The 26,172-nt window shown below is 45.8% G+C and overlaps 1 protein-coding gene across 8 annotated transcripts in view; it reads right to left on the minus strand.

Annotated features, from left to right (window-relative positions):
• LOC140385759 (protein NDRG1-like) overlaps positions 1-26,172 on the minus strand; it is a 120,524-nt gene that overhangs the window by 70,790 nt on the left and 23,562 nt on the right. For 4 of the 8 annotated variants that reach the window (XM_072468240.1, XM_072468239.1, XM_072468241.1 and 1 more), the window contains 3 exons: positions 19,890-19,979; positions 8,644-8,679; positions 216-321 (listed from right to left, as the gene is read on the minus strand). In XM_072468240.1, coding sequence (XP_072324341.1) covers positions 216-321; positions 8,644-8,679; positions 19,890-19,958 — 211 coding nt within the window. In that variant the 5' untranslated portion in view covers positions 19,959-19,979. The remainder of the gene's footprint in view (positions 1-215; positions 322-8,643; positions 8,680-19,889; positions 19,980-26,172) is intronic. The other 4 variants (XM_072468244.1, XM_072468243.1, XM_072468245.1 and 1 more) reach the window with 1 other exon arrangement.

Genomic DNA, 26,172 nt, shown 5'->3' on the forward strand with positions numbered 1-26,172 from the left:
AGTAAATTCAGGAAAAAAAAATATTTGGCTTGGTAGCAATGTTATTTTGCTGTCCATAAATAACATTCACACCTAAAACGGAGAAAAATATATTTAAATGGGCATCCCTCAAACTCTTCTATTACCCAAGGAACTACAAGCAGCATTCAGAGGATTGTCATGGTTGGCAACAGTCAATATGGTGAAGTAATTGTTGTTGCACTACTACCACTTACAGTTCATCCCAATGTCGTGAAAGGTGAGTATGACCGGCCGACTTCCTTTTGGTGTCCCACGCACCGCGACGCGGATATCACCAAATGGAGTTTCAACATCATGCTCCTGTGGAAGAGATCAGGTTTAGCAGTCAGTCATTCATTAATTGCTTCTTCAGTGTTTTTAATAATATGCACAAAATTAAATTGAACAATATCAAATTATAATAATGAGTTATTTCAATATATCCAAAATTCAAATGTCTGTGTACTACCAGTAGGTCCATATGGTTTCCGAAGACCAAAATGTTAATATGTTACATATATTGCAAATAAAAGATGCTCATGTCAGCTGGGTTCAGTTACATTGCAAAGTGTGTAAGATGCTAGTTATCATTCAATTATATAGACTTAATAAAGTATTTGTAGTCTAAGTAGGGTAAATGTATTTTTGTAATTAAGACTTCAAACTAGGAGTCATCTCCATGTTTGCCAGTGCACATGGCTCTGTCCAATGCTGGACAGACCCGTAGATGTGTGCCATGCATTATTTTACATCACTTTGTGGGCAGTATACATCAACAAGAGTATAAGGATTCAATATCTGGAGCAAAATCTAGCCCACAATGCCTGTGGAGTGCTGAAGGAATACTGCATTATCAGATGTGTTGAAAGTAACAGCAAACAGATAACATATAGCAAACAAATGTCACCACCATCTGGTAGGCTCAACCTCCTTCGACTGCTGTCCACGCCCCCACCTGCTGCTGGGAGCCTACTTCCAGACAAGTAGCCATGCCCTCTACGCTTCGGGGTATTAAAGGCCAACCTGAAAATTCCAGTCAGCCTCTCACAAAAGGCTTCAAGTAACCTTTAATACCCTTATATGGCTCTCTACCATTAGGAGGCAGGTAGCCCTTCCAAGTTCCAAATTATAGCCTTCTTAATATATGGGCCGGGATTCTCTGAGCCTCCGCGCTGAAATCGCGCTTGGCGCAGGAGTGGAGTATGGGGTCCGACGCCGGGATGCGAACCTCCGCCGACCAGAGAATCAGCAGCAGTCGCGCATGCGCGGTCGACGGTTGGGGGCCGTTGAAAAAGGCCCCCCCCGTGGTGATTCTTCGCGGTCAATTGGCCGAGTTCCCGCTGGCGTGGTTCATGTATGGTTCCACCTGGCAGGAGCTCGGCATCCTAGTGGGGACAGGGGTGGATCAGTCTCCGGGCGGGAGCTTGCACGACAGCCAGGCCCGCGATCGGGGGTCATTGATCGGCGGTCACGCGTGATCTGGGGGGGGGGGGGCTACCTTTTTTCCATGCCAGACCGCTGTGTGGCTCCGCCAAGTCGCGCGGCACCAGTGCAGGAGCGGCCGCCAAGCGCATGCGCGGACCCGCAGTACAGGGCCGCATATCGGCGGCTGGAGCAGCGCGGAGCACTCCGGCGCCGTGCTGGCCCCCTGTGGGCCATGGAATCGCTGGGCCAAGACGCCCATTGACACTGGCATGGAAAACTCCAGTGTTTCACGCCGCACACACAGCCGTGTTTATGGAGAATCCCGTTTTTCGAGAATCCCGGCCATGGCTTGGAGGCAGGAAAGCAGCACAAATTTTCATGCCTGTATTTCCCCCCATCAGCCATCCCTGCCCCCAATGAAAAACTCATTTTTCCTTGGACAAACTTTAATTAGCTCTCTCATCACAAGTTGTGTGTTTGCTTTGGCATTTTGTAGAGCGCTCAAATAAAAAGGCATGATACAAGTATAAGCTTTAGCTTCCTACACAGGAATCACACAAGTAAATTCAGTCTTAGGCGTACAACGGTGGTGTGGGGTGGGGGGTATCCCATGGGTAGGTGTGCCATGTAGCATGAGGGAGATATTGCCTAGCATCCCAATCAGACCGTGATGCAGGGACGCTGTTCCTGAACACTGCAGGAGGTAAAGGACGCAGCAGCCAACATCTGAATACAGGGGCTGGGCCCCAGCACTGGGGACATATGGTGACCAGATGGTGGATGTGTGAACCGGGGAGGACCAGCGCCCGGTCCAGATGCAGGTGTCTGGGGTACAGGGTGGGGTCCGGTGAGCAGGGGCATCCGCTGTGGCTAGGGGTGCGTGGGCAGGGCTGGCAGGAAGCAGTAGGGAAATGGAGGGTCTGGAGAGGAAGACACTGCTAGTTGTCTGTCTCTCACCCTCTCCAATTTCTTACAGATATTACACAAAATGGCAGATATCTTGGACCCGTGTAATCTGCCCTTGTGGTGCTGGTGGCAGACCAGGCGCCGGTAGCAGCGTCGACAGAGGCTCAAGGCGGGGGCCCATGTGCAGTGCCCTGCCCCACACCCAGAGGACCCAGTCGCCCATCAGGCCAAGGGGGGACCACTCAAGGTGTACAGGCGTTGTTGGTCTTTCGAACAAATGACGGACAGCGTGTGCCGCAGGAGGCTCTGCCTCAAAGAGATGGAGCGGTAACTGTGCCATGTCCTTGCGGATTTGGCACCACGTGGAGGATACCCACTCACGGTGGCTGTCAAGGTCATCGGAGCCCCAACTTCTACTCCTCAGGATCGTTCCAGGACTCACGCTACAGCCCACAAGTGCATCAGTGAGGTCACGGATGCCGTTTGTCCAGGCACCGAACTATATAAATTGACATGGACCAGGCCCAACAGGATGTTCGGGTAGCAGTTTCTCCGGCAATGCCGGAATGCCCCAGGTCGAAGGGATAGTAGATGGCACGCATGTCGTCTTGTGCTCACCAGATCATCTGGGAGTGCCCTTCATCAACAGGAAGGGGTTCCACTTCCCTGAACGTCCAGCTCATGTGCGACCGCCACGTGAAGATCATACACGTTTGTGCACACTCCAGCTACATCCTGGGTCAGTCGGATCCCAGGGCTCTTAGAGGACCACCCCAGGATGGCTGGTTGGCTCTTGGGGGATAAGGGGTAGCAACCGAGGACGTAGCTAATGATGCCAGTATGGAGGCTGGAGACCGATGCGGAGACCCGGTATAACGAGGCCCACATGGCCACCTGGGCTGTCATTGAGCGGTGCATCGGACTCCTCGAATTGCAGTGGTGTACTGCACTTACCCCCCGGAGGGTCACCCGCTTGGTCGTGGTCTGCTATGCCCTGCACAACCTGGCACAGCAACTGGGCGACATGCTGGAGGAGGAGGGACTGGAGGACGAACCTGGGGAGGACCTGCAGGATCAGCCGGATGATTAAGGACGGGCGGCAGCGGCGAGGGTCCCGCACGCTCGGAGGGCCAGGGAGGATGTCATCCTCACCCGCCTGACATCTGACATAACCTTCTCTATCATACCCCGTCCCCCATCCCTCAGCCTCCCCCTCCTTCTGTGTAACACCACTCCAGGGTGATTGGACTATGTCACCATTGTCAGATGGTCACGGTCAAAGGCAGGAGGGATGATGATAACCTGCTGAGAGCGGATTTTCCTCAATCCGTGCCACAGTCTGGCTCCTGTCTGAGTGTTCGCTCACACCCATCTCCTGCATGTAGTGTGCCTGGGCAGTGGAGTTTGGGGAGGGGAAAGAGGCATCCAGGAACTCAATTTCAGAGGAGCTGGGGCAGGGGATTGGTACTTATCCCACCTTGCGGAAGAAAGTGCAAGAGGCATCATATTTCTCGAGTGACACATGTCCCCAACGCTGCCGCCCACCCCTTCAACCCATCCCAATCATCCCGCGCCTTATCCCTTCTCCCCCACCCCACCCCCCAGTGCACTGTGATCTTTCCGTGCTCTACCGTATTTTGGCGTGATTTAACCACCACGTTGCGACCAGTGGGAATCTGGGTGCACTAGATAAATAGCAGGAAAGGTCAAAAATCGAGATTTGCACCGGGTGAAAATCAGTTTTCTATCTAACCGGCCCTCTCCCGATGGAGCAGTTCCAGATTACACTCAGATATGGCGAGCATAATGCTCATTTGCATTAATTTCAGACGCATTAATGAGATTGAAGCCGAATGCAAAGGCCTCCCAGGAATTAACCGCTCCGCAGCGAGAAATCACACGAGCGTCGTTTAGTACTCCTTTTTTCAAATATGAATCTTGTGCAATGGCTGCTATAGGGAACTGAGATGGCAAGTAGGCATTTCCATTTTCCAGCATGCAGCTCAAGGACACTGGAGCTGTGCCAGAGACTGGCAGTGACTAGGTGCCAGGTTGTCCGTGCCAGGGAACGGGCCTGGGTGTGCCTTTCCCCAAGAGGTGTGATGAGGGGAGAATGGCTCGAGGACCCCGTAAGAGGCATTTTGGATGCACTGGGGCGGAATCCGGAGGTTGCGGTGACTGGTCAAAAGAACGGGGCGGCATTTATAAAAATGATGATTCACTCCCCGAATACTCTTCAGTACAGGAAATGTGATCAAGTGCAGTCTCGGCAGAGTGCTCCTTGCCGAGGCCAAAAAAAAACAGCAAAGTGTCTTTCTCGGTGATGCAGGCGCTAAATGTGCCCAAAATGGAACTCGTTAAATCTCGCCTTAAAGTTTATTAATATGGATCATCACCGGCAGCAAAAGCACATCCATTGAAATGATTACAAAATTAGAAAAGGATTACGAAGAGTTCCCCTCTTCAAAATTACAACTTTCACTTTTGCAACAATGCTACATTTAGCAAACTCCATGTTAAACAGGGGAAAATAGAAATCTATTGCATTAAATATATTTTTGAAGAGGTGGAAATGAATAAGCAAATATAGGTTTAATTAGGAGAAAATCCAATGCCATACCTGTTCAGTTTCAAATTGTATGCAAGTTCTCCCAACATGGGGCGGGATTCCCCCCTACCCGGCGGGCGGGGGGGTCCCGGTGGGATGGAGTGGCGTGAACAGGATTTCTCCGCACCTTTCGGGGCCAAGCCCTCACCTTTAGGGGCTAGGCCCGCGCCGGAGTGGTTGCCATCCCGCCGGCTGGCGTGGAAGGCCTTTGGCGCCACGGCAGCCGGGGCTGAAGGGACTCCGCCAGCCGGCGCAAGTCCGCACATGCGCGGGAGCGTCAGCTGACATCATCCCCGTGCATGTGCCGGGGGGGATCCACCTCCGCGTCAGTCATCGCAGAGGCTGATGGCTGACGCGGAGGGAAAAGAGTGCCCCCATGGCACAGGCCTGCCCGCGGATCGGTGGGCACCGATCGCGGCCCAGGCAACCGTGGGGGCACCCCCCCGGGGCCAGATCGCCCCGCGCCCCACCTAGGACCCCGGAGCCCGCTCGCACCGCCTGGTCCCGCCGGTAAGAGAGGTGGGTTTAATTCACGCCGGCGGGACCGGCGTTACAGCAGCGGGACTTCAGCCCATCGCGGGCCGGTGGTGGCCTGCCGACCAGCTTGATTCCCGCCCCCGCCGACTCTCCGGTGCCGGAGAATTCGGCGGCCAGCGGGGGCGGGATTCACGCACCCACCCCCGGCGATTCTCCAAACCGGCAGGAGGTCGGAGAATCCCGCTCATGTTTAGTAACTCCAGCTTTAGAAGCCATGTATCCAGCTTTCTGTCATAAAGAGTTTTTACAGCACAGAAAGAGGCCATTCGGCCCATTGCGTCGACCATCAAGCACCTATCTACTCATCCCATTTTCCAGTACTTTGTCTTGTATTCTATATTTCAAGTGCTCATCTAAATACGTCTTAATGTTCAGGGTTCCCGCTTTTATCACCCTTAAAAGGCAGATTTCAACAACCCTCTGGGTGAATAGGTTTTTGTTTTTTCCTCACATCCTCTTTAAACCTCCTGCCCCTTACCTTAAATCTATGTCCTTGGGTTACTGATGCCTGGGCTAAGTGGAAATGTTCCTTCCTATCCACCCTATCTATGCCCCTCAATTTTATATAGCTCTATCAGGTCCCCCCTCAGTCTTCTCTGCTCCCAAGGAAAACGACCCCAGCCTATTCAGCCTCTTGCTAGGTGAATTGGACTTTTGTGAATTTTCCCTCTGTGTACTTCAACAGGTGCAGTGTTAAAGTAAGCCTACTTGTGCCAGTAAAGATTAAAAATACAAAAGCTGAAACACTCCAGCCCAAACATCCTGTTGAATCTCCTCTGTACCCTCCCTAGTGCAATCACTTCCGTCCGACAGTGTGGCAACCTGAACTGCACAGTACTCCAGTTGTGCCGTAACAAATGTTTTATACTGCTCCATCTCCCTGCACTTATATTCTATGCCTCGGTTAATAAAGGCAAGTATCCCACATGCCTTCTTAACCACCTTATATGCATGTCCTGAGGTCTTCAGGGATCTATGGACATGCGTACAAATGGATCAAAGTGTTTACATTAGAACGTCACTCTGGTGTTTTGGGCAATGTGGTCACATGGAAATTTTAAAGGATAGTCAGCATATGCTCCTGCAAAATTAGGTCAGTTTTAGAAAAAACCCAAGTCATTAGAATGTAGAATTATGCCCGTGTGTGTGGTGGAGGCAGATTCAATCATGGCTTATAAAAGAGACTTGGATCATTATTTTTTCTTCTTCTTTTAAATTTAGAGTACCCAATTATTTTTTTCTCCAATTAAGGGGCAATTTAGCATGGCGAGTGCTAGTTGAATGGATAAATATTGGCGAGGGCACCGGTGCTAACTCACCTGCTGGTCTTCAAATTCATGCCATTGAATCTTTAACACCAACTTGTACACCAACTGGAGCACGCTGATGGGGCCTTGGGTTAACTTGTCATCCACATCCAACAGTATAGCACTGGAGAGCATCAGTTAAGATTTTAGCGCTCAAGTCTCAGGAAGTGGAACTTGAACCCACAAGTTCTTACTCAGGTGAGCGGGCTGCCAGCTAAGCATGGCTGCCACACATAGCTGATCCACTTACATGTATTGTTTAAAAGGATAAGAACAGAATTTTCTCCTAATTAGTACAACTGCATCACAGCACCGGGGACCCTGGAAATTCTGGTCTTGGATGACGGTCTGTGGAGTTTGCACGTTCTTCCTGTGTCTGCCTGGGTTTCCTCCGGGTGTTCCGGTTTCCTCCCATAGTCCAAAGACATGCAGGTTAGGTGGATTGGGCATGCTAAAAATTGCCCCTTAGTGTACAGCGATATGCAGGTTATGGGGTTATGGGAATAGGGCAGGATATGGGGATAGAGCAGGAGAGTGGGCCCAGGTAGGGCATTCTTTCAGAGGGTCAGTGCAGACTAGATGGGCCAAATAGCCTCCTTCTGCACTGTGGGGATTCTTAGCAACGTTCAGCCATCACCTGTAAAGAACATTAGTGCCCTACATGAAGAAAGCCTAATTTTGCCAGGTTATAAAATGGAGTGTAGGATCAAACTGGAAGCTCATTCAAAAGATCCATCACTGGCACAAGGAATTTCATGGCTATCCTCAATGCTGCAGAATTCTATAGAACACCAGGTCAACATTGGTTTAAAAAGGTGGGAAATAAATGATTTAGGCTTCAAGTCCCTTTATTGTGATGTGTAGGATTTGACTGAAGAGGCTTTAGCAGTAAAATAGTCTGCTGATATTCAATCTGGGTTCTGCAGAACAAGAACCATTACGACAAAGTACTGAATAGAAGGCAAGACTCGTCAGTCAAAAGTGGGGAAAGAAAAGGAAAATCACAGCTTCTGCATTAGTTGCCCATGCCACATGTTCAACATTAGTTTGGATTATTTTGATCAAGCAAATTGTCATCCACCCACCGCACATTAGTCATCAAATTTCAGAGTTAATATCAGCTTTTGATTTAAAATGATACTGTAATCTTGCCAGTCTGGAAATCTATTGTTTGGAAACACAGGTGTTCTCGAAATTCTGAGCAGACCCAAGCAGTTCTCTCAACTTAGTACAGAACTTTGCAGAAGACGGAATACACAATATTGTATTACTACTTAAATGTTTTATGTTTCACATAAATATAGGGAGTTTTCCTGTTCGCACACTTGTTGTTAGGCATTGTAATGCAATTCCATAATCCAGAAAATGTCAAACTCCAGAAATGATTTGGGTTCCTAGCATTCTGGTCCGGAGAGGTTACAGGGGAGACAGTGGCAAAGTGGTATTGTCACTGGACTAGTAATCCGGGCACCTAGGGTAATGCTCTAGGGAGCCAGGTTCGAATCCCACCATGGCAGATGGTGGAATTAAATGTCAAATGATGACCATGAAACCACTGTCGATTGTTGTAAAAACCCATCTGGTTCACAAATGTCCTTTAGGGAAGGAAATACCTCCTTAGTGGTCAGGCCTACATGTGATACCAGATCCACAGCAATGTGGCTGATTTTAAAATGCCACTCAGTTCGAGGGCAATTGCCTGCAACACCCACATCCCAGGTGCCGTAGTGTGGTGACTAGGGAATTTTCACAGTAACGTCATTGCAGTGTTAATGTAAGCCTCCTTGTGCCACAAATAAAGATTATTAGATGAAAGAATAAAGAAAATAAAAAATGAGGATTTAAAAATTGAAAAATTACCTGAGTTTCAAGTACTTGAAAGCTTCTAGCATTTGCCTGTTGCAAAAGAAAAATTTATTATAGACCAGTAACTGAAGCCTTGATCCAACCGTGCTGGACAGAACCCTCTGGTCTGTGCTGTAATTGATGCTTCTGAATCCGACTGACTTCCTGTTAAGTTTTTCCACGGCTTTGTTTTCTTCCACGCTCTTCAATAACTTGCACATCTTTTGTTGATGATTTCAGTCCACATTTCATCAGGTGTCTTCTGATTACATAGAAACATACATAGAAGACGGAAGCAAGAAGAGGCCTTTCAGGCCCTTCGACTATGCTCCACCATTCATTATGATCATGGGTGATCATCAAGTTCAACACCCTGATCCCACCTTCCTACCCCTCCCATCCCCATATCCCTTGATCCCATTCACCCCATCTAATTCCTTCTTGAAGTTACACAATGTTTTCACCTCGACTACTTTGTGGGGTAGTGAATTCCAGATTCACCATTCTCTGGGTGAAGAAATTTCTCCTTACTTCAGTCCTAAATGGTTTACTCCTTATCCTCAAACTATGACCTCTAGTTCTGGACTCCCCCATCATCGGGAATATTCTTTCTGAATCTACATGCCTTCAGTCTCTTAACCACCATTCCTTTTGTTAACCACCATTCCTTTTGGTTTTTTTTTTTACGTATTAACTAAGTCACAGCACTTTAACCAAATTCATATTCAATAGTGAAATGAAAATAGTTTTATTTCCATTTTTATCTTTGATGGCTCCACTTGCTTCATTTAAAAACTTTTAATTACCTGAATGCAGACTGGAATAGCGATAGTGTAAAGGGCGAGAGGTGCAATGCTGCTAGAGAGCAAAAAGGAGTAAGTGTTCCTAGATGGTGTTCGGGAAGTTTTTTCAACATCAGTACGTGTCCAGTCCAACAAGAAAGGATGCACCTGGTTCTTGGAAATGCTGTGGGCCAGGTTGATCAAGTGTCATCAGTACAGGATCATTTAGGAGACAGTGATCATTGTATTGTAAAGTTTAAGATGATGATAGAATAAAATAGGCAACCCAGAGTAAAAATAATTAACTGAGGAACAGCTGACTTCAATGGAGCAAGAAAAGAGTTGGTTCAGTTAGATTTGAATGAAAAGTTGGTGGGTAAACTGCAGCTGAACAATACAGATATGGTCCAGACAGTCAGTCTATTTGCTTAAAAGGGAAAGATAGGACAAACAAGTCCAGAGCAGTCTGCAATAAAAAAAAGTTAGAAATTTAGATAAAGTGTGCTTATGACACATGTCTGGTAGAAAGTACAGTTGAGAACCAAGGGGAATACCAGAAGGTTCAGAAGGGAGGTAAATAAGCTCTTTAGAGAAATGAAGGACTGAGAAAAGACTGGTAGCCAATATAATGGGGAATCCCAAAGTCTTTTTTCAGCATAAAAATAGGAAAAGAAAGAGTAGGGGCAATTAAGTACATACGAGGGAATTTATACAGGAGGTAGGGGCATAGCCAAGTATTAAATTAATATTTTGCATCGGTCTTTACCAAGGAGGTAGATACTATCCAATACATGGTTGACAAGACAAGGAAATAACTCCCCTAGAAGGGTTTGAAATTGATGAGGATATGTGGATATGTTGGATCAACGGTCAGTACTGAAAGTTGGCATGGCATCGGAACCACATTCAATGATATTGAAGGAAGTGAGAATGGAAATTGCAGAGATACTGGCCATAATCTTCCAGCCATCTCTAGGGTCACGAGAGGTGTGAATGTTAGGCACATATTCAAAAAGGGTTGAAGAGATAGCCCCATCAGGCCAGTCAGTTTAACATTCGTAGTGCACAAGCTTCAAGAGACAATTATTTGGGATAAAATTAGTCGTGACATGGAAAATGATTAGGGTTGATTAGGAAGAGCCAAAATTGATTCTAAAAAGGGAAATCATGTTTAACTAACTTACTGGAGTTTTTGAGGAGGTAACAGAAAGGATCAATGAGGGCAATGCTTTTGATGTGGTGTACATGGACATTCAGAAGGTATATGATACAGTGCCACACGTGTGAGAATTATAGCTCATGGAATAAAAGGGACAATAGCAACATGGATACAAAATTGGCTTAATTAATAGGAAGCAGAGAGTAATGGTCAATGGACATTTTACAGACTGGGAGAAGGGCTGTAATTGAGTTCCCCAAGGATCGATATTGGGACCCTTGCTATTCTTCATATATGTTAATGACATCCTGGTGTACTGGGGACAATTTCAAATTTTGCAAATGACACAAAATTGTAAGTATTGGAAACTGTGAAGAGGACAGTGTAGAACTTCAGGATACAGACGAGTTGGTGGAGTGGGCAGATAGGTGGCAGATGAAGTTCAGTACAGAAAAAACTGAGGTGATGCATTTTGGTAGGAAGAACATGGCAAGACAAAATAAAATAAGGGGTAAAATTCTTGAATGGGCTTAGAAGCAGAGAGACCTGGGTGTATATGTGCATAGATCACTGGAAGATGGCGAGAGCAGTTAATAAAGCATATAGTATTTTGGGCTTTATTAATAGGGCACAGAAGGGTAGCACGCTGGCACAGTGGTTAGCACTGCTGCCCCATGGCACTGAGGTCCCAGGTTCAATCCTGGTCCTGGGACACTGTTCGGGTGGAGTTTACATTCTCCGTGTTTCACCCCCACAACCCAAAAACGTGCACGGTAGGTGAATTGGCCACGCTTAATTGCCCCTTAACTGGAAAAAAATGAATTGGATACTCTAAATTTATTGTTTTTAAATTAATAGGGCATAAAGTACAAAGCAAGATTATGCTGAACTTGCACAAGAAACTACTTTAGACCTCAGCTGGAATATGGGAAGGATGTGAACACATTGGAGAATGCAGAAGAGGTTTAAAAGAATGGCTCCAGGGATAAGAATTGGAGAGGTTGAGACTGTTCTCCTTGGAGAAAAGGCTAAAAAGGAAATTTTATAGACATATTCAAAATCACCAGTAAATAGGGCAAAATGGTTTCTGCTCGTAAAGGATCAAGAAAAAGAGGGCACAGATATAAAGTGATTTGCAAAAGAAGCAAAATGTGATGAGAAACATTTTTACACGAGCGGTTTGGGATGTACCGGAGGCAAGTTCAATTGAGGCATTCAAGAGATGAGTACTTGAATAGAATCAATGTGCAGGGGTATGACACTAAGCCACACTGCTCATTTGGAGAGCTGGTACAAACATGGGCCAAATGGCCTCCTGCTGCGCTGTAACAATTGTGACACTAAAATTTCAGGACAAGAATACGAAAAAAGCGAGTTCTCCACTTCTCCTTCCTATTCCATTTTCCTTCCTTATTCTTCAGGTCTTTAATCACCTAACAAATTGCCCCCTTTCAACTTGTGGTGTCTTCCATTTCAACAAAGTGCGCGTCTTCAATAGGATTGCTTTATGAACCATAAATTCTTCCACTGCTTGAAACGGATAACTTTTTTCTACACTGGAGCCTATACACTGAAAATCTGCGTGAAAACATAAATCCATACATTACATTGAAAATCATTCGAAGTGAAACATAAATCCATACATGCCAGGTTTTCTAGTCACACCTTGCAGTAGAGTAAAAAAAAGCAATCCAGAAATGCGAAAGCCCATCTGCTTAACATTTTTAAGATTAAACCACATGTTCACAAAAGTCTCTTTTGCTTCAAGTTGAGTATTCTTCAGCTACATATCTCTCTTCCCTACCACATTAATTTCTTGGCTGTACAAGCAATTTATTCCTTCTTAGATTAAGTTGGTGAGTGAGACTGTAATTAGGTAAATTGACAATGTTGAAATTCTGTCACTGCATAAATAAAAGAAAACTTGATTTTGATTTTCAAATTTTAAACAATTCTACCCATCACAAATAGGGCAAGAACGGCGAAATAAATGAACTACTCCGACTAACAGATCCAATTTTACAGGTTTGAAATGTTATTCATGAGGTGCATAGTTCCTTTCCCCATCCAAACTTTATATAATGGAAGATAATACCTCATTAGGTATTTTTTGAAATACAAAGTTAAAGGAACACAACACTGCTGAAAGGCTAGCATGGAAAACAAACGCAGAAACCATGTGATAGGTCAAATTGAAGACAAGACCAAAAAGGACAATTTTATATCCACCTACCCAATGGAAACTGAAGGAAGAGTTTTTGCCAGGGTAGTTACCTGCTGCAATGTTGCCCACTTCCAGTGACACTCTCTCCGGCTTCATCAAAGTTACCCACTAAAGGCAGTAGTCTATTTTTTTCCAATCAGCATATCAAGATTTAATAATGTCATTAGGTCCCAGCTGCAATTTACCTCATTGATGTAGTTGCTGTGGATGATTTGCCAAGTGAAGGCAAGTCCTGCTAGGAAGAGGAAGCGGCCACAAGAGGCAAATATTACACTTTTGTTTTGTGGAGCCAGAAATGTTTACGCCTCCCAGGCTCTGGATGCCCAGTCATTTCCTTCTCTACCCAAACCTCCTTTCTCATGCTTACCAAAGTGCCAGCAGGTGCCCTTTGCTGCTTACTGTAATGCAGGCAGGCTGCTAGCTATTTGCTGCCCATTGCAGACAGGTGGTGAATTGGCATTATGGTAAAATTGCCACGGGCTATTTTCTGTTTCACTAGGTTAGTTTCTAACCAGCTACCTGCATAAGTGTACCATTAGAGAGCAATAAATATCACAACACAATAATGTCCAATTACTATTTTAAAATGTTTTCTATTATTCCCCACACCAGTGTTCCTAGTCTCAGGAACACTCTATTTTGCCAGGAACATCCCACCTGGGAAGATCAAAATGAAGTTTCTGCATCCAGCAGAGGGCAGTAGAGCGGAGCTGCTGATTGGTTGTTGCAAGGGAAATTTGCATACCTCCGCTGTGGTCACCCTGACTTGAAGGTGTACCTGAGCTAGAGACCCTAGCTGTTCGAGTGAAGACAAGCATCCAGCAGAGGGCAGTAGAGCGGAGCTGCTGATTGGCTGTTGCAAGGGAAATTTGCATACCTCCGTTGTGGTCACCCTAACTTGAAGGTGATTTGTGGAGGAGCTGTTGTCAAGTGACACTTAAACCCGAAACACGTCTTCAGTGTTTCCCTCCCTACCCCCTCCTCTAACCAAAAAGAAACAACCACTGTAAAGATCAAGACGAAGGCTCGAGGTCAGGTAGAAGTAGAAAGAAGTGACGCCACAGCCTGCAGGTAAGGGATTGACTGGTGACTGGTAAGTAGTTTGTCTTTTATTTTCCCCCAGGTGTTATCGTGCAGGGCGCAGAGGTTGCTGAGTGAGTGCTTGCTTAGAAGGGGAGTGAATAACAGTTAAGCTCTTTCTTTCTTTTTTTTTATCTAGAGGGGATGGCAGGGAAGGTAGTGCAATGTTCCTCCTGCAGAATATTTGAGGTGAGGGACGCCGACAGTGTCCCTGCTGATTTAATCGGTGGAAAGTGCACCCAGCTCCTGAGAGTTAGGGAACTGAAGCTGGATGAACTTCGGATCATTCGGGAGGCAGAGGTGGTCATAGATAGAAGCTTCAGAGATGTAGTTACTCTGAAGAATAAAGATAGATGGGTGACAGAGAGAGGAGCTGGGAGGAAGCAGTCAGTACAGGGATCCCCTGTGGTCGTTCCCCTTAGTAACAAGTATACTGCTTTGGGGGACGACGACTTATCAGGGGTAAGCCATGGGGTGCAGGTCTCTGGCACAGAGTCTGTCCCTGTTGCTCAGAAGGGAAGGGGGGGGGGGGGGGAAGGAGGAGTAGAGCATTAGTCATTGGAGACTCCATAGTTAGGGGGATAGATAGGAGATACTGTGGGAACGAGAGACTCGCGGTTGGTGTGTTGCCTCCCAGGTGATGTCTCGGATCATGTTTTCGGGATCCTTAAGGGGGAGGGGGAGCAGCCCCAAGTCGTGGTCTACATAGGTACCAACGACATAGGTAGGAAAAGGGATAGGGATGTAAGGCAGGAATTCAGGGAGCTAGGGTGGAAACTTAGATCTAGGACAAACAGACTTATTATCTCTGGGTTGTTACCCATGCCACGTGCTGGCGAGACGAGGAATAGAGAGAGGGAGGAGTTGAACACGTGGCTACAGGGATGGTGCAGGAGGGTTTCAGATTTTTGGATAATTGGGGCTCATTCTGGGATCGGTGGGACCTCTACAAACGGGATGGTCTACACCTGGACCAGAGGGGTACCAATATCCTGGGGGGGGAAATTTGCTAATGGTCTTCAGGAGGGTTTAAACTAGTTCAGCAGGGGCGTGAGAACCGGAATTGTAGCTCCAGTATACAGGAGGTTGAGAGTAGTGAGGTCTTGAGTAAGGTTTTAAAGTTGCAGGAGTGTACCGGCAGGCAGGAAGGTGGTTTAAAGTGTGTCTTCTTCAATGCCAGGAGCATCCGGAATAAGGTGGGTGAACCTGCGGCATGGGTTGGTACCTGGGACTTCGATGTTGTGGCCATTTCGGAGACATGGATAGAGCAGGGACAGGAATGGTTGTTGCAGGTGCCGGGTTTTAGATATTTCAGTAAGCTCAGGGAAGGTGGTAAAAGAGGGGGAGGGGTGGCATTGTTAGTCAAGGACAGTATTACGGTGGCAGAAAGGACGTTTAAATGAGGACTCGTCAATTGAGGTAGTATGGGCTGAGGTTAGAAACAGGAAAGGAGAGGTCACCCTGTTAGGGGTTTTCTATAGGCCTCTAAAAAGTTCCAGAGATGCAGAGGACAGAGATGCTGAGGAAAGGATTGCAAAGATGATTCTGGATAGGAGCGAAAGCAACAGGGTAGTTGTTATGGGGGACTTTAACTTTCCAAATATTGACTGGAAACGCTATAATTAGAGTACTTTAGATGGGTCCATTTTTGTCCAATGTGTGCAGGAGGGTTTCCTGATACAGTATGTAGATAGGCCAACGAGAGGCGAGGCCGTATTGGATTTGGTACCGGGTAATGAACCAGGACAGGTGTTAGATTTGGAGGTAGGTGAGCACTTTGGTGATCGTGACCACAATTCGATTAAGTTTACTTTAGTGATGGAAAGGGATAGGTATATACCGCAGGGCAAGAGTTATATCTGGGGGAAAGGCAACTATGATGCGATGAGGCAAGACTTAGGCTGCATCAGATGGAGAGGAAAACTGCAGGGGATGGGCACAATGGAAATGTGGAGCTTGTTCAAGGAACAGCTACTGCGTGTCCTTGATAAGTATGTACCTGTCAGGCAAGGAGGAAGTGGTCGAGCAAGGGAACCGTGGTTTACTAAGGCAGTCAAAACACTTGTCAAGAGGAAGAAGGAGGCTTATGCAAAGATGAGACATGAAGGTTCAGTAAGGGTGCTCGAGAGTTACAAGTTAGCTAAGAAGGACCTAAAGAGAGAGCTAAGAAGAGCCAGGAGAGGACATGAGAAGTCTTTGGCAGGTAGGATAAAGGATAACCCTAAAGCTTTCTATTGATATGTCAGGAATAAAAGAATGACTAGGGTAAGAGTAGGGCCAGTCAAGGACAGTAGTGGGAAGTTGTGCTTGGAGTCCGAGGAGATAGGAGAGGTGCTAAATGAATATTTTGCGTCAGTATTCACACAGGAAAAAGACAATGTTGTCGAGGAGAATACAGAGATTCAGGCTACTAGACTAGAAGGACTTGAGGTTCATAAGGAGGTGTTAGCAATTCTGGAAAGTGTGAAAATAGATAAGTCCCCTGGGCCGGATGGGATTTATCCTAGGATTCTCTGGGAAGCTAGGGAGGAGATTGCTGAGCCTTTGGCTTTGATCTTTCGGTCATCTTTGTCAACAGGAATAGTGCCAGAAGACTGAAGGATAGCAAATGTTGTCCCCTTGTTCAAGAAGGGGAGTAGAGACAACCCCAGTAACTATAGACCAGTGAGCCTTACTTCTGTTGTGGGCAAAATCTTGGAAAGGTTTATAAGAGATAGGATGTATAATCATCTGGAAAGGAATAATTTGATTAATCATAGTCAACACGGTTTCGTGAAGGGTAGGTCGTGCCTCACAAACCTTAGAGTTCTTTGAGAATGTGACCAAACAGGTGGATGAGGGTAAAGCAGTTGATGTGGTGTATATGGATTTCAGTAAAGCGTTTGATAAGGTTCCCCATGGTAGGCTACTGCAGAAAATACGGAAGCATGGGATTCAGGGAGATTTAGCAGTTTGGATCAGAAATTGGCTAGCTGGAAGAAGACAAAGGGTGGTGGTTGATGGGAAGTGTTCAGACTGGAGTCCAGTTACTAGTGGTGTACCACAAGGATCTGTTTTGGGGCCACTGCGGTTTGTCATTTTCATAAATGACCTGGAGGGCGTAGAAGGATGGGTGAATAAATTTGCAGATGACACTAAAGTCGGTGGAGTGGTGGACAGTGCGGAAGGATGTTACAAGTTACAGAGGGACATAGGTAAGCTGCAGCGCTGGGCTGAGAGGTGGCAAATGCAGAAAAGTGTGAGGTGATTCAGTTTGGAAGAAATAACAGGAAGACAGAGTACTGGGCTAATGGCAAGATTCTTGGCAGTGTGGATGAGCAGAGATCTTGGTGTCCATGTACATAGATCCCTGAAAGTTGCCACTCAGGTTGGGAGGGTTGTTAAGAAGACGTACAGTGTGTTAGCTTTTATTGGTAGAGGGATCGAGTTTCGGAGCCATGAGGTCATGTTGCAGCTGTACAAAACTCTGGTGCGGCCGCATTTGGAGTATTGCGTGCAATTCTGGTCGCCACATTATAGGAAGGATGTGGAAGCATTGGAAAGGGTACAGAGGAGGTTTACCAGAATGTTGCCTGGTATGGAGGGAAGATCTTATGAGGAAAGGCTGAGGGACTTGAGGCTGTTTTCGTTAGAGAGAAGGTTTAAGAGGTGACTTAATAGAGGCATACAAGATGATCAGAGGATTGGATAGGGTGGACAGGGAGAGCCTTTTTCCTCGGATGGTGATGGCTAGCACGAGGGGACATATCTTGAAAATGAGGGGAGATAGATATAGGACAGATGTCAGAGGTAGGTTCCTTACTCAGAGTAGTACGGGCGTGGAATGCCCTGCCTGCAACAGTAGTGGACTCGCCAACACAAAGGGCATTCAAATGGTCATTGGATAGACATATGGACGATAAGGGAATAGTGTAGATGGGCTTTAGAGTGGTTTCACAGGTCGGCGCAACATCGAGGGCCGAAGGGCCTGTACTGCGCTGTAATGTTCTATGTTATTTAGAGACTCTCATGAAACTTCTCGGGAGCAAGGCAAGGGCCACATATATCAAGGGATGGCATCAGATTCCAAAACTGAGAAAACATGAATCATCTAGACAAAAAAAAAAAAAAAAAATCAAAATGCCATCTTTTGACTGTCCTAAGCAACAGTGAGACTGAAAATTTTACAATCCATAAAAGTTCTATTTAAGTTGCTGTTGTGGTATCCACGTTGTTTGAATGGGTCTATTTTGCAGGTCCGACTTCTTCAGAAGTGGAAGCACATGTCATTTCAAATCTACATTTGCAGTATTCTATTTTGTATGGTGTGCAAAATATCTCAGTTTTAAAAGCTAATCAAGCTTGAGATGAAAGATTTGCAGACATCTATGGATAGCGTTTTTCTCAAACTATCATAATTAGACAAGCATTTAAGCTTCGTTATGGTACCTGGCATGGCCTCTGCACCAAATTCATCATAGTAGTCTCTATTTTTATTTCTGAAATAAACGTGGGGACTTTTCGGGTCCTAACATTACTTTCCTCAGTTCAAAACCAGATTACCTCACACCACAGGCTTCATTTGAAGATGCAGCAAAAAAGGACTAAGTTCCGTAGGTTGAGGGAAAGACAGAAAATGCATCGCATATGCCATTTGCTAAGAGGCTAAACTAGGATTTACTTCCCCCAGCTTTTGTCCTGGTTCATTCCAAAAGAACTGAAAAGCAGAGAAATTAATCTCGTTATCAAACCTCTGTTCGGTCACAAGGAATACTGTGCAGAGTTCATATTATGGAAAAGATAGAGGCATTGGAGAGCGTGTAAAACCAGACGGAGGACATAATTATCAGGAAAGATTGAATAAGCTGGGTTGCTTTTCTCTAGAAAATAAAGGTTGAAGGAGGTTCTTTTGTTATGAACTGATTTGATCAGGTAGTCAGATGCTTCCACTAGTGGAGGGCCAAAAGAAAAAAAGGCCACAACTACAATTCAGGAAAAATGTCTTTACCCAAAAATATGGAACTCACTACCTCAAGTAGTAGTTAAGTCACATCATAATTTTTCATTATGGTGAAGCCTAGATAAACAGAGGCAGAAAGAAACACAAGGATATCCTAATTGGATTAAACAAAAAGAGGGGTGGGAGTGGGCTCATGTTGAGCATTAAGAGCTTGTTTCTGTGCGGTCAATTATTTCTGTGTAAAAGAATAGTCAGTGTCTAAATCGTTAATTAGCTTCAGAACAGGAGAAATTCACTTGCACACCACATTTTTAAAAAATTATAGTTTCAATCAAATACAAGCAAAGCAGTTTTATTTTCTTCTTTATTTGTTCATAAAATGTGTGCATTACTGACGGGCAGTATTTGTTGCCCATCCCTAACTGCCCTTGAAATGAGTGGCATGCTAGGCCAGTTAAGATTCAACTAAATTGTATGTGGATCTGCAATCACTCATAGGCCACACCAGGCAAGAATGGCAAATTTATTGCCCCAAAAGGAATAGTGAACCATACAAGTATTTTTTTAAATTTTTTATAACAACTTTGGGTTTGCTGAGATTAGTAAACTTTTGTTTACTAAGATTAGCTCTTATAATTCAGATGTGTTAATTGAATTTAATTCCCCCAGTTGCCATGTTGGAATTTGAACCAGAGCATTAGCCTGGGCCTCTAGATTATTAGTCCAGTATCATTACCATTATGCCTAAATACTTCACCTAAGGGTGGCACGGTAGCACAGTGGTTAGCACGGTTGCTTCATAGCGCCAGGGTCGATTCCCCGGTTGGGTCACCGTCTGTGGGGAGTTTTGTACCAGTGTCTGTGCGGGTTTCCTCTGGGTGCTCAGTTTTCCTCCCACAAGTCCCAAAATTCGTGCTGTTCTGAATTCTCCCTCGGTGTACCCGAACAAATGGCGGAGTGTGTCGACTAGGGGCTTTTCACAGTAACTTCATTGCAGTGTTAATGTAAGCCTATCTGTGACAATAAGATTATTATACTCAAAATGAACTACATCAAACCACTCAATTATTTGCTTACCTCAGTGAATCCCGAATTGTCCGCTAGTAGCTGTCGGACTTCAGAAAGTTGAATGTCGCGGAGAGACATAATGCACACTTTGTAGGGTAACTATGATAAACAAAATGAATATCACAAAGAGGATTACCGCAAGAATGACAATTACCAAATTAAGAATAAGAAAATACATTTCTATTCTTGATTAAATTCCCTTTCGGTAGCCAAGAAAATTACTAGTGTAAATGTATTGAATTAAAAACACACTGCAACACACACACACACAATTAGAGTGGTGAGCAAGTGTTCTGTCTGGCCTGTTTTATTATATGGCCGTGTGCATCAGTGACTTGTATTTTGGTCTAGCAGACTATTGGTTCCCGTGAACCACTGCTTAAGTTGGGAAATACAGAAAATTCCTCCATTTATTTTACTTTGCGAAAACCAAGAGACACTTAGCAGATGGACTACTCGATTACAAAATACAAATAAAAAAGATGGAATAGGGAAAGTAGATTATTTTTCTCCTTCATATACTGCCATAAGCAATACATTTATTTTGTGTTATGGAATAATTTACTGAAATATGAAAACAGTGGAGGTACTAGCAAAATGCTGGAAGGTAAACTTCAGTTCATTTGATTCAAATTTACAGCTGTAAGCAGAGAGTACACATCTGCAGTGAACGGCTTGGGCAAGGAAGGTGTGGTTGGGTGTAAGGGAAGATAAATGGACATAAGGATGTTAAGTCTAATGACAATTGACTAGGTTGTAATAGCAGGAGCTCAATAACACTTCTACTGGACACTGCTTTGATTTTTACATTAGTCCAGGATCTGTAGAGCCGAAAAAGCTGCACAATGCCAGACTTTCTTTTTTATAAATTGAACCTCCGGTGAGATTTTGTTTTAAAAAATGGCTGGAAAAGGTTCGGGGCGATTTAACGTGCAAAAGCAGAGTCCTGTTTTGGGCACGTATAGCGGTGTATTTCTCGGACGGGACCTTAGGCCTCAGTCAGGAACGCCCCACCAAGGCCACACTTGCCTCGCACTGACAAGCTGACATTGCAGGAAGATGACACGCGGATCGGGACGCCATTTTTAAATGCTAGCCCCTCTACTCCTCCTCGGCGGCATCCGAATCCACACTCCTTCCTCCCCACCACCCCCAAACCTACCAGAGGGGGGGGGGGGGGGGGTCGCCCACTCGTGGGCAGAGCACCCCATGGCCTGATCCCGGACACCCAGGCAGCAGCAGTGTCAGTCTACCACCCCACCAGAGCCCAGTCTCTGGGATCCTTCAATGGCCAGGGAGACGCGCCCCCCCCCCCCCGGTGCCATTATACCTAATCCACGTTCGTGTGGACCTGTGCTAAATGGAGTCATGGTGAGCTCTTCCAGACGTTAGTTCCCGGGCTTCGGGAGAATCCGACGTAGACATAGTTAAATGACAGCGAGAGCGAGATCCAGACTATGATGCCTTAAACCTCGCAAGGCATTCACGACATCGCAAATCTCGCGAAAGGTCTTGCGAAATTTAACAGCCGCGTCAGGAGTCGGACACGACGAGGGCATTAGGTCATGCCCTAGGATCGGAGGACTTCTGCTAATAGAGTAAGGAAAGAAAATTGGATGCAATAAAAAGACCTGTTTGGACAGCAAAAATAAACATCTAAAACCAGTTGTGCCAACAGAAGAAATACTACTATCCACAGCATAATACCTCACACTGACTTTCCATTTTAACACAATTGGCTCAGCCTCTGATCTCCGGGTAAGCGTTCTCCAAGGCGGCCTTCAGGACGCGCGACAACGCAGAATCGACGAGCAGAAACTTATAGCCAAGTTCCGCACACATGAGTGCGGCCTCACCGGGACCTGGGATTCATGTCGCATTACATTCATCCCCACCATCTGGCCTGCGATATCCTACCAACTGTCCTGGCTTGATACAATTCACACCTCTTTAACCTGGGGTTACCCCATCTCTGGATCTGTAAAGATTTAATCACCTGCTAATGCTCACATTCCAAGCATTGTTTGGCATCTTTGAATTTGTCTACATATGTTTCTGGAACATACCTCTTCATTCACCTGAGGAAGGAGCAGCGCTCTGAAAGCTAGTGATATCGAAACAAACCTGTTGGACTTTAACCTGGTGTTGTAAGACTTCGTACTGTGCTCACCCCAGTCCAACGCCGGCATCTCCACATCATAACATGCAAGCCATATTCCTCCCCACCAGATCCACCATAGACCTAATTCACTTTCAGACTGGGTCAGGTAAGGCTGTCATTGCACAGACTCTCTTCTTTATCTTCCTTACTGCAATGCTCCATCACACCTTAGCAAGGCTCCATCACACCTTAGCAAGTTTGTTGCTGGAGAGGAGCTAATTTACAGAAATAAGAAATCGGTTCATCCTCTGCCGCCTGCAGGCCAGACCCAAGGTGGTCCCATCCTCAGACATTGAACTACAGTACGCAGAGGAGGCTTGCATCAGCGCACACAGAGGCCGATTCAAAGTCATCAACACCTTCATCAAGGCGTACAAAAGCATGGGCCTTACACTAATATCTAGGGTGGCACAGTGGTTAGCACTGCTACTTTACAGCTCCAGGGTCCTGTCTGTGTGGAGTTTGCAGGTTCTCCCCATGTCTGCGTGGGTTTCCTCCGGGTGCTGCAGTTTCCTCCCACAGTCCAACGACGTGCAGGTTACGTGGATCGGCTCTGCTAAATTGCCCCCTAGTGTCCGAAAGTTTAGGTGGGGTTATTGGGGTACGGGGATGGGTGCAGGCGTGGGCTTAAGTAGGGTGCTCTTTCCAAGGGCCAGTGCAGACTAGATGGGCCAAATGGCCTCCTTCGGCACTGTAAAAACCAATGATCTAAAACATCAGGTCATCGACCAAACCTGTCCATGCCACACAGCGGGTTATCAAAATCCACAGGGGCAGCACGGTAGCATAGTGGTTAGCACAATTGCTTCACAGCTCCAGGGTCCCAGGTTCGATTCCCGGCTTGGGTCACTGTCTGTGCGGAAGTCTGCACATTCTCCCAGTGTCTGCGTGGGTTTCCTCCGGGTGCTCCGATTTCCTCCCACAGTCCAAAGATGTGCAGGTTAGGTGGATTGGCCATGATAAATTGCCCTCAAGTGTTGGGTGGGGTTACTAGGTTATGGGGCTAGGGTGGAGGTGTGGACTTGGGTAGGGTGCTCTTTCCAAGAGCCGGTGCAGACTTGATGGGCTGAATGGCCTCCTTCAGCACTGTAAATTCTATGGATCCACAATGAAGTCTTGGACAATTTCCCATGTCTTGGGAGCCTACTGTCAACAAGGGCACAGATAGATGATGTGATTTAGCAACATCTTAATAGTGCCAGCACAGTCACCTGAGCAAGAGAGTGTGAAGCTCTGGCAGCAAGCTCACAGCTGATGCTCAGAGGTGTGGACTATGTACAGCAGGCACTTCAGAACCCTGGAGATCCTGCTAATCCATTGCAGGACAAGTACACATTTGTCAAATGTTCTCACTCAGTCCAACATAGACCATAAGACGTAGGAACAGAAGTAGGCCACTTGGCCCATCGAGTCTGATCTGCCATTCAATTAAATAATGGCTGATTGGCTATAACCCTCAACTTCACTTTCCAGGTTACAGATTAGATATCTGTCTCTCAGTCTTGAACATACTTATCAACCCAGCCTCCTCAGCTCCATGCAGTAAAGAATGCTACAGATTCACTACCCTCAAAAGAAATTCTTCCTCATCGCGGTCTTAAATGGGCGGCCCCTTACTCTTTGATAGGTCTTCAGGTCCTAGACTCTCCCACAAGAGGAAACATCCTCTCAGCATCGATCCTGCAGCTGTTTACGGTTTGCTTTTGAGCCACAAGGCTCTGCATTCAAGTCCTGCCTCCAGGACTGGAGTACAAAAAACTGACACGTGCACCCTTTCAGATGAGACCTTCAGGCTCATCTGGCTGCTCGGGTGGATGTTTTACGGTCCCATGCCTCTATTTCAAAGAAGAGCCGACACGGATTCAAATAAATAAAATGTTTTGTGGTACTCCTGAATTAACGACATTATCCAGATTTGCTACTTGGATAACTTTATTAAAAATATTTATGGAGCACAGTGTCTGAATTAAATACACAAGTTTAAACTAATGTTAAAAGAGAGAAGAGAAAACCAAAAAACCAGAAAGTTTGATTTGACCTTTTCCATGCTTCAAATTTAGATTTTTTAGCCTAAAATGAGAGAGCAGATAAAAGAGTGTTGATCCATCAAAAATAAAATGGCCATGGATATGATAAGTTAGTTATATAGAATTAGCAAGCTTTTTTTTAAAAACTTGAAAACAGTGCTCTGCTAAGAGCTTACGTTTTATCTCCATCACCAAATACTGAGAAATCGCGTTTGGCAATCGGCTGGCGAATCCCCGTTTGGGGAGACGTCGGGTTTGCTATACTCCGCCCCCTCGAAAACGGCATACTTGCAGAGACGTCACCGGAGGCCCTCCCCGATGCGCCGAGTTCCCAATGGCATGGAACACTCATCCTATTTTTTTGGAAACCCGGTGTGGCGGCTGGGGACGGAGTCCAGCGCCGCCACAGTCAGGTGGGAGCCAGGGGTGGCGAGCCTGGTCAAAGAGGGGCAGTTTTTGGCAGGCTGGATCCGTGCACGGCTGCCGCCAAGTTGCATGGCGCAGCCACTTCAGGCCGCCGTTGCGCACATGTGCGGCCACGGACCCGGCAATTCTCCGGCCACATCCGCAGGTAATGCCAGGGGCTTTACGCTGTGTGTCTGCGAGCCCCCCAGCAAACGGAGGATCGGTGCAGCTTTTGCGCCGTTTTTTTTGGGTGTTCCCATGCCGGCGTTAGCACTTAAGTCTTCAAATCGGAGAATCCAACCCCATGTTTGTGAAATCTTGGTGAAAAATACAGGAGTTCCAACTTCACAACAACTGGTATCATGCACAATGGCAGCCTTCTACTAGTGAAATTAAATGCAAACCTTATTACACCATATAATTTGAATTTTAGGGAGTTACTTTATTTTCATGCTGGAAAAGAAAACAGTACAACTGGTTAGTGTTTAACTGCTATTCTCATTGCAGTTATTTGGAGGTGGTGTGGAGGAAAAGGATGTACAAATTCAGCTACTCAAGAACAAACACAATCAACTTTTCTTTCAAGCACTTAACATATGTATCTCAAATATAACAAAATACTGAGATAATGCACAATGACTTATTTCACACAAATGATCCAGCCTTCTGATTCTAAAGATAAAAGCAAATTACTGCGGATTCTCCCAAACGATACAGCATTCTGATTCTAAAGATAAGAGCAAATTACAACGGATGCTGGAATGTGAAACAAAAACACAAATACTGGACAATCTCAATACGTCGGGCTACATCGGAGGAGAGAAGGGGTCTAACGTTTTGAGTCTGAATGACTTCTACAAGGGGGGGGGGGGGGAAGAGAAATAATTCCCAATCGTATAAACATCACGCAAAGCAGTGTTTATTTCAGCTTTTACATCAACCTCAAGTGACAAGATGCAATTTTGAATTTTTTTGCTACAAAGTGCTTTGTAAAATGTACACTTATTGGTGTGAAACAGGGTGATATGCAGAGATACTCGCATGTCATAGCAACAAATCAAGGAGTGGATTACATGTTGAAGGCCAAATGTTCAGATCTTACTTTACTGGACAATAAACAGAGCAAGGTGATCCATAATGATGTATTTCACATGTAACAGGAACTATTAGTCCCGAAAGATGAAAGACGTGCTAGTCGCACCTATTTCGCAGCAAAGAAAAAGGGGCTCTGACATTATGAAAATGCTTGGGGTTCCCCGACGTCCATGGTCAGTCATCAGGTGTTCCATGGTTCAAACACAGTAAGAAGTCTTACAACACCAGGTTAAAGTCCAATAGGTTTGTTTCAAATCACTAGCTTTTGGAGCACTGCTCCTTCCTCAGGTGAATGAAGAGGTGGGTTCCAGAAACATATATAGAGAAAGTCAAAGATGCAAGACGATACTTTGAATGCGAGCAATTGCAGGTAATTAAGTCTTTACCCCCACCCCCAACTGACAGTGACTAACTTTTTTTTTTTTAAAAACTAAATGAATGACTGCCATCTCAGGTCGAACCACTCTACCAACTCCCTAATGGTGTACTTGACCTTCTCCAAATGCAACAATTCCATGAAATCACCCAACCAGGCTGAGGCACTGGATGGAGTAGGAGACCCCCATCCATGCAGGACTTGCCTCCGACTATTAACGATTCAAAG

The sequence above is a fragment of the Scyliorhinus torazame genome, chromosome 11, assembly GCF_047496885.1.
Source record: "Scyliorhinus torazame isolate Kashiwa2021f chromosome 11, sScyTor2.1, whole genome shotgun sequence".
Taxonomy (NCBI): domain Eukaryota; kingdom Metazoa; phylum Chordata; class Chondrichthyes; order Carcharhiniformes; family Scyliorhinidae; genus Scyliorhinus; species Scyliorhinus torazame.